The following is a 12,421-nucleotide window of genomic DNA, read 5'->3' as shown; positions in this document are numbered from 1 at the left end:
TTTTACCACGCTTTAATTATCTTTTATCTATCTGGGAATGTACCAAACGAAATCTTGGAACTCGATTTTTACTCACTTTGGATGGTCAGATGAATTCATTTTTTTAACAATTATCAAGAACCGATAACAATACGATTTTAATAATGTTGTCCCATTTTCCTCATCAGGATCGTCAGAATTGTGGATTTTCCGTTTTAGCGATTTTAGCGTGGGTTTTAGTTTTTAATCAATCACATTTTTATGATTTTTAACACGAAAACCCGTCAACCTGATTTCTCATTGCTCATTGCCTGAATGAAATAACGTCAAATAAACGGTTTTATAAATCGTAAAATGTAATCCGATTCTTTTGTTTACCTAAACAACATTGTAGACGCTAAAAATAGGCCCCCATAACGTTTCCTGAAAGCTGCAGGAAATGATGACATTAACAAATACACGACTTCCAAATGTTTTGTTACGCTAGGTAACTACAAACCGACTATTACTAGTAGGTATGTAATTAGTTACACAGTCGTACTTGTTTATAGTAAAATGAAATATGACCAAAATTACTGCATTTTACAAGCTTTTTTATGTATTACATTAAATTCGGTTTCTGGTAGATACATATACATTTCTATTTATGTTTTTTCAGTTATAAGCAATGCAAGTAACAACCTGGCATACATCCATCCATCTTATGTTAGATGCTCTTTGCAGATTATGGATCCATCTCTGTCACGTACCATTGTTGCTTTCTGCTTGCTACTATTATGTACACAAATTTTACACTTACTCCAAGGGCCCTACCACCATCTTTTAAAAACAATCCTAGTTCTGGATAGTTTTATTTCAATATTGCATCAACATTATTTTGTTTCGTACCACGACTTCCTTAAAACAGTTTTTTTTAATCCTGCCGAGCAATCCTGCTTAAGCCCTTATTCATTTTTGGCTTATTGAATGTATAAAACCAACTGAAATTGTCATATTTTGCTTAAAACCATAGAAAAGAAAAGCAAGCTTGTTTTTTCTGTCCCATGCTTAAAACAATAAATTTCCTGCAAAAAAAAAGAATGAATAATTTTGACCAAAATCATACAATACTTACTGCTTATTTTCTATACTAATATTATAAAGAGGAAAACTTTGATTGTAATGAATAGGCACAAAAACTACTGGACCAATTTTAAAAATTCTTTCACCATTCGAAAGCTACATTATCCACGAGTAACATAGGATATATTTTATATGAAATATATTAATTTGATAAATAGATTTGAGGCGGTACAAACTTTGCCGGGCCAACTAGCAATATTATAAAAACAATCCTACTTTAATGAGGTCGTGGTAAGAAATTTCAATGTATGATTAAACTAATATTGTTTTAAGAGATGGTAGTAGGCCCCCAGATACGATGCGGCCAAGATAGGTACCTATATCGACATTTTTATACCAAAACACATCATCGCTCGAGACAGTTGTATATCAGTTACTACGTCAATTGGCTTAAAGACACAGTCTGGAACAAATTAAATCGTTTTCGCAACGGTCACTTTAAATTTTATGACAGTGACAGTGATAATAAAATTACTTACAACAAGCAAATAAGAACCATTTTATAGGTAACAGATGCAAGTTACGAATATACACTTCATTGATGAAAATTGTCGCCTATGAACATTTTAACCAATGCCCAAAAAAAACTATTCCAACCTATCTATCTACTTGAGTGTAGGCGAACAGGAAAATTTGTGCAAAATAATAGCGGAAAAACAAGGGAAAAGCATTGAAATTTCAGTGCGCACGTTGTAACGAAGTCTTCTGAATAATTACGAATACCAGTCGTTGTTTGCATTTGAAATTAATTGTAGCTAGATCTAAGACTATCGATGTAGAATCTTGTGCACTATTCAATCTATATGTACATAGGTATTATAAGAATGTAAGCTTCGCGTGTATTCACATCGAATATTTAAAAAAAATACGAGAAATTAAAGCAAGAAATAATTACAATTTCTATCATTTTTAAAATTGTCCGTTTGTCTATTTATCTGCTTTTGAGATTAAATGTGAAATTCTGGATCCACGCGAACGAAGTCACAGATCGTGGTTCAATAATATTATTGTAGGTACTTGTTTCTCCTAAGTCATTAGATATTTGTAGCTATGACAAACATATTCAACGAATTATACCTACATATTAGGTATGTTCTTTGAAAAATATTCGATGACACAGTGAGCGTGCATCCAGCATTACGTCATTCTTTACAACTAATCCGACCTATTTAGTGTAGGCGAAACTTGAGCCAAAAACCGTACCGCTCGTAAAATTTATGGCGATCTACTTTGGTAGTTTCTTTAGTACAAACTACGAACCAGATAGTATCTACTCGCAATGTAGGTTAACTGTATGTAAATGGTAATTGCCTAATGATAACCATGATGACATTTGTATTTTGTTATGAGCTGTCGCTATGGAAACGTATCAGCTATTATAGGATTATCATGAAGATCTGTAATAATCTCAGACGCAATATTTGGAATGAGCTTCCTCCCGAGGTATTCCTGGAGCGTTATGACATGGGCCTCGTCAAAAAAGGTGTAAAAAGAGCTCTCCTTTAAAGCTGGCGATGCATTGGCGACTCCTCTGGTGTTGCAAATGTCCATAGGCGACGTTGACTACTTTGCATCAGGTAGCACATCTGCTTTATGCGTTAGGCTCAACTATAAAAAAAATCTTGACGTCTTATTTGTATGGCAAAGTTGGACATGTAGATGATATCTAGCAGTTGCTTTCATCATTCATACAATGATAATTTTATATTGTTTGCTTTGGCGCATGGTTCCCAAATGCGTATTGCGTATTTTATTGTTATGCAAGTAAAGAATTTAATGTCAGATTAAAATGTTAAAGAAATTTGGTGTTTAATTAGATGGACAAAATACATCCCATAATGATTAAGACACGTAATACGGCTGGGATATTAACAAAATTAAATTCTAATAAAGACATATTTATATATAAAAAACTTAAACAATAAGAAGTAAGAATTTATAAAAACCAGAAATACCTAGTCTAACAAAAAGCAATGCAAACGGAACAAAACACTTTATGGTTTTGCAGAATGACCTTACAATACTGCCAAATGGTTAAAATTTTATTCTTACATACGTATATGATATCGATCAGCTATATTAGACTGCAATGCAGTTTTCGGTTCAGGATGTAATGGTAAGCTAATATCAATAAGCCTATTTAAAAAAGATAACTATAGCAATTAAAACAATCGACTTTATTTTATCGTATGCACCTATGTAGGTACTCATACATACATTAACCTTATTGAAAGCTTTAGTTAAATTAAAGAAAGTGGACGTACCCACCGCCACACCTATTTTTGCCTCATGACTGCAGTGTTAAATGCTGTTGTATTCAGATTTGAAGGGTATGGTAAGGGACACATACGTTTCCGAGGCGTTCCAGCTTAGTTCTCAGGGGTAGCGACGCATCTGTGGCCGACCTCAGGTAGGAATATCTAATCCTATCTGGGGTTGATTACAAATGTCCTTGGGCGGCAGTAGCCACTTATTGATAACTTGTCACAGGTGAAGTGGTGCTACCAGAGTTAATTCACTAAGGCTTCAACCACCTTCAGATTTGCACATTTATGTAAAAAATACTTACTGTTAACAAAAATAATAACCTCAGATTAGATCAAACTGGTAGCAAATTAATCTTAACTTGTTAACTTCATTGTACCTATATGTAACGCTTCTAGAATTTACCCGCAACTTGCAGCCGCAAATGATGATACGATCGGGCGTTTACTATGACATCCAATATCCAGATTATATGGCATTCGGATCCTAACATCACCGCAAGTTGATAGGTTCGTACATTGTAACTAAGCTGTGATAGCCTAGTGGTATGAAATTCCACCTCTCACTCTTGCAGTCTGGGGTTCAAATCCCCGGTACGCTGATTATTTGAAGTTATGTGGATATTAGAAATTATCAACACTTGATTTAACTACGATGGAAAATGGTTAATGCCCGAGAGTTCTATGAAGATAATTCTCAATAAAATATGAAGTTAATAATTTCGCACTTAACATACGCTCTTACTTTGTGAGCCCAGCAGAGAGACGGGTATGTTCTTTTTTTTATAATATAGGAGTAGGAGACGAGCATGCAGTCCACCTGATGGTAAGTGGCTACTGCCGCCCATGGACATCTGTAATCAACACCAGATAGGATTAGATATTCCTACCTGAGGTCGGCCACAAGTGAGCCGCTACCCCAGAGGACTAAGCTGGAACGCCTCGGAAAAGTCTGTCTCCCTTACCACACCCTTCAAACCGGAACACAGCAGCGCCTAACACTGCTGTTATTGGGTAGAAATAGGTGTGGCGGTGGTGCCGCCGGAGTGGAACCACAAAGGGTTCTACCACCTTCAAATTGGTGATGATGATGATGACATATTGTAAATTATTGTAAAAAAAAATCTTATGTTTCAATAATTAAATAATTGAGTAATTACGCTCGTAGTAGGTAGGTATATCTTAGTTTGCATTAGCTACCTAATGTATTATCCAGGCAACCGGTGATTTTATTGGTATTTTGGAAGACTCCTAAAGGCCTGATGTGCCTAAATAAATATATAAGCTGCCAGAGCGTACGACATAACACAGATAAACGGAAATGTGTAGGTATACATACATCATAGGTACCTACGTCACAAGGTAACGGAGTGTAGGTTTGCATAAAAAATAGGAAAACATTTAGATAATGAAGTCGGGTAAAAATAGAATTCTGTTTGTTTATTACTTATATACATTTACTGCTATACAGAAATTGTAGTAACATGATAAGTTAGGCAATTTCCGGCTTTAGGCAATAAGCCTGCGGATATGGAGATATTGTGGACACTAATAATATCATTTCTGCTAAAATGAACTTTAACGGATCTTAGTGGTTCCTCCGACAAGTGTACAGTACAGACCTAGGATGTTTGGAACTCTACAATTGCCCTATAACGCTATTCTCATGCGGAATGGTAAACAAAGGTAGCGGTAGTTGCCAATGTTTTGAAAAAAACAGGCGACTCTACTGAAATAAAAAAACGCTCATGAAAAGTTTGTCTTAAGTTGTCAGTCATCCAAAGAGAGACCAGGCATTTAAATGTTGCGTGTTGAAATTGCAAGAGTTTTACTGTTGGTAATCTTCTAGGTTTGTGACGGAGGAATCAACCAACACATATATCTACCACACCGTACCAGTGTCCAGAGCATTAGTGCACCATATGCTTTTCAAAAATAACTACTCCTTATTTTGTATTTTTTTGCCAATTCAGTATTTTGCTCTACGCTTACCAAACGTATTTATGTAGGTATTTAAGTAAATAATTTACAATACCTATGTATTTTCCTTATTTATTACACATTCCTTATTAGTTAAGTACTTACACAAGTGTAAAATACCTCAGTTATTTTTATCTTATGAAGTACTTAAATGATTAAGTACTAAGTAATACGTAAGCGTTAAACTTAACTGTGGAGGCGTAACCAATGAGTATTAACGTTGTACTTATCCATTTAAGCATAACTTCCTGCGTGCGTTGTCAAACAAGAATATTATGAATACACAACGAGTTAATTTTGACATCGCTGATTGCCATAAACAGTAAAGACAGATCCAGATAAAGTGATTCATCAATTAGGTTACGTAGTGGTTACCACGTCTTTGATACGGCTGGCAAGGCATCGGCTCCTTCGCACTTAGCTCGGGTGTGAGTAGACGTGGAATGAGCGAGAAGCACGGTGTGGGCCGAATGACGCCGAGTGACTCTGTAGCGACGTTCGAACGTGAGGCTATTTAAAACTGTGCGCAGGCCCCCTGGCGCCGAGTCGACGACTAATGATCAGTCCTGCCTTGTCTACCATTGAGTGCGTAGTCATCTCGTGAACTGTGTTTACACAAGAACCTATCCTTCCAGTGTTTGTTTAGTTTAACAGTTTTCACACTACGTAAACGTGAAAATGGCTGACAGTGGTCTGAAGAGGAATATTCCCATCAAACTCGGGGACTTCTCTGTCATTGATACTGAATTTTCGAGCATCAGGGAAAGATTTGACGCCGAAATGAGAAAAATGGAAGAAGAAATGAGCAAATTCCGTTCGGAACTGATGAACAGAGAAAGCAACAACTTCTTCAAGAGCACAACGAGGTATTTATTGAATTTAATTACAAGTTAATAGTAACAATTTAAAGTCCGGTTGTTCAATGATTGTTTACTTAAAATGATTAGTCAGGTGTAAAAAGATTAAGAAACAGTTCATAATTCATTACGCAACTCGAATGAATAAGTATAGGCATTTACCGAGTGGGCGAGCATATTTGTTCAAGCTACATTATAATTCCAATAGCAGTTACATTGCCGGCTTGTTTCCAAAAAGGGAATCTTGCATTAATGAATTTGGGGTGTCGCAAGAGCCGCCCACCTTCGACGACCTCCGCGACGGTTTCACGAAAGTAGATGTATTCAAAAGGCATTATTCGGGATCATTCCGCGGAACGGCATCAACTGCAGACATCTCAGTCGCGTCCATTTAAAGCGAGCGATACGTAAGCCCGACGCGAGATGATGTCATAAATAGAAATAGCGCCGGCCGGCGGTTTCGTATGAGAATTCGTTCACAAATCATAGGAATTCGTAGAATTTTCATTATAATATCGGAATTTGTAGAATTTTCAATACGTACTGAATGGGAATTTATAGAATTTTCAGTGGGTAGAAGGTAGATAAGAATTGATATATACGAGTACCTAAATTAACGTTTCCTACCTTAAAACAGGTAACCATAGACAAACTAGAAATATATGAAACTGTAGATGCATTTTGACGCATAATAAAAATCCGACCCATTTTCATCCTTATGAATATTAAAAATATCTTATTAATAATCATAAACAAACAAAAATATTCATAAAATGACGTCAGTGAAAATTTAAGCAATTGTAAATACAATTAAAGTTTTGTGGGTAGAATAAAAATGATTTCGAAACCGCCCCATACGTACCTACAAGGTACTTAAACACTTATCATTATGACCTAAGTATAGGGAATTCTGCATTCACGATAACACGCTCCTTGCATAAACCGGTTTACATAATTTTTATCAACACAAAGTTGTTTCGTTTGGCAACCACACGTAATAAACTTTACACTGTGATGTAATGTTTAAAAATTCCCACTGCACGCCTAACTTCCAGTTAAACAAGTATTTTGTATCACGTTTATTTTACATCACAAAATTTAGCAGACGTTCAATGTAAAACAAAAATCACATCTGTTATTTTCGTGAATTTTGAAATAACCATCCGAAATTTTAATAAACTCATACATTATTACACGCTCCGAAAACATGCAAGGCCGTGTTTAATTTTTTAGTATGGTTTTCTTAACTTTATACTTGGTATGTAATATACGGGATACGAATGAAAAAAGTACAACAACGAGAACAAAGAAGGCAATAAAGGAACCTACTTGTTATTGCTAAAATATTATTCAGGATTCTTCAGCAAACATTGAAACATTATTCTAAGGAGAGCCGGGCGTTGAAATCCATGAATATAAAGCATCATCGCGAGGTTAGAAAACAAGTCGAGGTATAATCGATACTAACAAAACCAGAGCGACTGAATCAATACTTTACAGCCAGTTCTACGTATGTTTTGGCCTTCATTCGTGAAGGACTGCTATTTGTATCTCTGTTGAATTCGTAATGCCGCACTACAAAATACAAATATGTTAGGCATCATAACCTAGTGCTTGAAATTCGGCCACTCAATCAGGTTGTCCGAGGTTCGAATCCATTTTTCAAAGTTATGTGCTTATTAGAAATTAATTATCACTTCCTCGAACAGTGAAAGAAAATATAGTCAGGAAACCTACATAACTGAGCATTTAAACAATCTCAAAGGTGCGTGAAGTCTACCAAATTACCTACATTTGGCACGTGCGATGGACTATAGCCTTAAATCCCTCACAGTCTGACAAGATATCCGTGACCAGCCGTGGGACAATAATGGTTTGATGACGACTACAACTATATTACAGCACAGAATTTTTTTACAGCAAATGCTTCGTATTGTGATCGTATGAGACCGTATGAGATTCAATACTATGCTGAACGCATTAGGCACGTTCGTATAAATACAGGATATTGAGAACTTGATCTAAACTTATCGTTGCAAGTTAAGCAAATTCCACGACTTCATAACAAAGGAAACAATGCCTTTATGTTATGTGGGTATATATACTTATCGAATTACAAATACCTGTGAGAACTTATTCGTAAATATGAATGATCAATTGATCGTTTCTGTATAAGCTTCTTCAAGACATAATACCTGCTTCGGGTATAACTTTACTGTATTGAATAACAGATTAAGGTTAAACCTTAGTTGAAAAGATTAAATTATATTAAAGTCGCTATATATGGGAAAATGATGTAAGCAGAGGGTTCGAGAAAATAAATGAATTATGCATAACTAGATAAACATAAAAGAAGTTTGTATGGCGAAGCATATGTAACGAAAAGTAGGTGATACATAAAGGTCTAGAGTACCTAGAGAAAATAGAGCGCTTCTATATACTAGTACCAGCACGAAACATGCGAACGTAACTAGACTTATTAATCGGTTGCATGTTTTGTACGGAGCACTGAAAACATGTTTACTGCAAACATGAATGCATGACCCAGTTGGAGCGATTGGTCGTTTCAGCCGACGAGAAACTCGATGACGCAATATGACCATTCGTCACTCAAAAATGTAGGCGCTTGGCAGTAACATGTCTAACAGAATGAGTGCGTGGGTCTAGGCCGTCTTTTAACACCCCTCGTTATCTCCTTACAGCCAATTTATTATAACACACTCACAATAATGAAATGTAATTCCGTTCTGCCGTCATCGATCATTTTTGGTTTTTGCTTAGAAGCAATGACTAACTGGTCCGCCCATATTATTTTGTCTACCCACTCAAACGTGGGTTGGACTTGTTTTTGAATGGGGGAGTAAGTAGGAATTACGACAACAATTTCTGGTACATAGTTAACAAAATTATAAGACATATTTCTGCGAGTTCTATGTACTTTATAGATATACCTGAGTTTTAAGATGTATGCAAAAATATTATGAATAGTAAATTTCAAACTTGTCTACATAAGTACGTACTTAGGGTTTTTATTGCTTTTGAGCCATGAGGTATTTGTAAGAAATATTAAACTTCATGGTCAATGAGCTAGCTTTATATTACAAGTGTATTGCGATATCTTAATCTACCTTTATAATTATATGCACTATTATACACGAGCTATACATATTTATCAATTATATGCTTAAATAATAATAAACTGAAGTATGGGTAGGTATTACCTATATCAATGCTAAATGAGTGGATGACTTAAACAGATAAACTTTTGGTCGCAATATTACTTTATACGTGATTGAAGGTTAATATAGTAATTTATCTGTTCTATAAATATATTGTTAGCCTCATAAAACTAACAAGAGTTATTGCTTTTTGCATGTCTTACAATTTCGAATCTGTTTCCTCCGGAGGAGTAACCAAGTCATCGGAGAGGTAAAAATCTTATATGTATGTAATATAGACCACTATGTACTGCACTGCAAATTTATATGTATCTATTTTACGTATGTCATAACAATATATGTTATATCTACTCTTCGTTTTATCACACATGGGCTTGTAATTATCACCAATCAATTAATTGTGTAGGACGTACCATATATCTAACTAAATAAGACTATAGTTTAATTAATTGACACTGCACTACTCTGTAATAATTTTCCTGTTAGACCCATTACTATTCATTAATTGGATATAAATTAATTCTATTCCTGCAATCTATCTTGTTCGCATTATGTCGAGTAGGCTGGGTTTGAAGGTCTTGTGATATTTTATGCGAAGCAATGAATAAATCTGCCTGGTGTATTCACTATAGCTACACAATAGTCCACAAAATAGGTAATATGTTGGGATAACATCGATGAGCTCACTTGTTGACACTAACCTTGCATCTACGAGCATGACATCAGCAGCCGAGCTATGTGTGATGATAATCAATTACAGACGCGGCAAAATTACACTAGCACAAATTAAAAACCAACACCACTGTAAACATTTCATGACCAGAATACTTTCAGTAAGATACATAGATATATTTATAGTTCTATCCTGTCTGATTACACATAAACGAAATATTTCCAACTCATCTGTAATTCATGCAAACTCAGCTACATAATTGTAGCAAAATTGCATTCCATTTATCAAACGTACCTATTCCTAGAAAGGATATTAAAGCCTATTAGCATAATGTTTCGCGTGTCTGAAACACATTCAAGCGTTGCTTTTTTCGTGAATTCCGTGCATTCAATTGTATAATAACACACTATTTAGATTGAAAGATTTCATAGAAATGCTAATTTCGACATTTACAAGTTACAACCCTAGTCTGCAACGTTTTTATGGTGATTAAAGGAATCTTTTTCTTCAACTCTCTTGTTAAACTATTTAGGAGCCTTTTTGGTTTCTTAATATATCCTAGATGCTTATATTTCTTTCAATGTCCCCAGCTCCACAACGTCCACACAACACAGTGACAGCAGACAGTTGGCCGAGCCCAGCCACTGGGACAGCTTGAACTCGCCTCTCATCCAGGATGAAGGTGATGGCAAATCCCTGAAACTCCGTTTCGACGTCAGCCAGTACACTCCTGAGGAGATCGTGGTCAAGACAGTAGACAACAAATTATTGGTAAGCGAATATCTGTCACAGAATTTATCAGTCATTTTGACTTACATACTAAACTATGAAAAGTTAATTTTGATTACGTAACCAAACCTGTGGAATTGTAGTGCAAAAACAAAAGTTATAATTTACTCATTGTTCAGTTGAGCCAATTTAATGCTTGTGAAAAACTCTGAATCAGTAAATACTGAGAATTTTGGCAATGAAACGTAAACGAGACTTTTTAGTGCAGGCAACGTGCCAGCAACATTAGCTTTCTCTTTTGAGGATGCTGGCATTTTTATCCTGTTAAACGACAGGTCGTTTCAAAGACCCGAATTACACAGTGGAATGTAAATGTAATCCGATTTTATTTTCAGGTCCACGCCAAACACGAGGAGAAGTCTGACACAAAATCTGTATACAGAGAGTACAACAGAGAATTCCTATTGCCCAAGGGAACAAACCCTGAGGCCATCAAATCGTCGCTGTCCCGGGACGGTGTACTGACGGTAGAGGCGCCACTGCCACAACTGGCCATCACCGACAGGAATATCCCCATCCAGAAGCACTGAGTACACCCGTACTCTAATGGTCCACTTCGGCAGCAGCTATTCCATACTACTGTTAATAATTTATTATAATTTCCACATTATTTTAAGGAATATGGGAGATGCCCTCAGATATTTATTTTGAATCTTAAAAAAAAGAATCTCAATGTTTATTAACACGTAATTACGATGTAATCGATTTCGGTTAGTTTTGGAAGGATTCCAATATTTGCCTGCATTAGAATGTGGGCGGTCGCGTCTTGCACTGTTTATGTTATGTTGCTTTATAGACAATGCTTTCACTGTGATTGTAAGCTCGTGCATATTTCGATGCATTTTCGTTACTTTTATTCCAATTGCGAGAAACAATTTTTGCACCCTTATATTATTGTGAAGCGTAAAATTTGCTAAGCCTTATATCGTAACGTTGATGTTAAGGACATGGGGTCTAATAAAAGATTAATGTTCGGTGATACAAGTGCAATTTATTGGCTATAAATTTAGATGTATACTTTAGTAGCTACAACGATTATTGGAGATGTCTTCTAATGCCTACTTATGAAATCTTTTTAACATTATATAAAAAGCAATAACAAGCATGATATTACACGATACAATGTTAACAGCTTTTAACTTCATAGATACACATTTATATTTTAGTACAAACAGTTGTTACGAAAGTTGTAGATGTCAATAAAAATTAAATATTTATGTTGTTTTAATTGGTGTTTCCTAAAATTCCCAAGGAGTACCCTAAAATTTAGTTGTCGAAGTCTTAGTTGTCAATTGCACCAAAAACATTTTGTATTACAGCTCAGGGTGGTATTAAATATAAAGGGCGGTAGGTCAATCAAGAGATTTATTTCAGTAAGGTGTCCAATATTCGACTTGTTTGATTCTAAATGCGTGAATCTTGATAAAACAAAATGTCGCGCTTTATAGATACTTTTCTGACGTTATGGTGGCATTTTACATCATTTTTATAGTAATTTTGTCCGTAATTTAATATTTATGACGTGTTTTTTATTAAATCACTTGTTGAGTCATGAGCTTAAATATGCCCTTCGTTTAA

At 35.4% G+C, this 12,421-nt stretch overlaps 2 protein-coding genes across 3 annotated transcripts in view; one reads left to right on the top strand and one right to left on the bottom strand.

The window, feature by feature from the left end:
- Nucleotides 1-12,421, bottom strand: part of Gasz (ankyrin repeat, SAM and basic leucine zipper domain-containing protein 1) — a 204,145-nt gene that overhangs the window by 178,517 nt on the left and 13,207 nt on the right. The window lies entirely within an intron of this gene.
- On the top strand, nt 5,814-12,058 carry Hsp21.4 (heat shock protein hsp21.4). The gene is made up of 3 exons (XM_073085350.1): nt 5,814-6,211; nt 10,645-10,825; nt 11,179-12,058. The coding sequence occupies exons 1-3, from the start codon at nt 6,024-6,026 to the stop codon at nt 11,371-11,373; spliced, it is 564 nt and encodes a 187-aa protein (XP_072941451.1). The 5' UTR covers nt 5,814-6,023; the 3' UTR covers nt 11,374-12,058.

Source organism: Epargyreus clarus, unplaced genomic scaffold (assembly GCF_041222505.1).
Source record: "Epargyreus clarus isolate Ecla_fem2 unplaced genomic scaffold, WU_Ecla_fem_2.2 ptg000023l, whole genome shotgun sequence".
NCBI classification, from domain to species: domain Eukaryota; kingdom Metazoa; phylum Arthropoda; class Insecta; order Lepidoptera; family Hesperiidae; genus Epargyreus; species Epargyreus clarus.
This window is presented reverse-complemented; position numbering and strand designations above follow the sequence as displayed.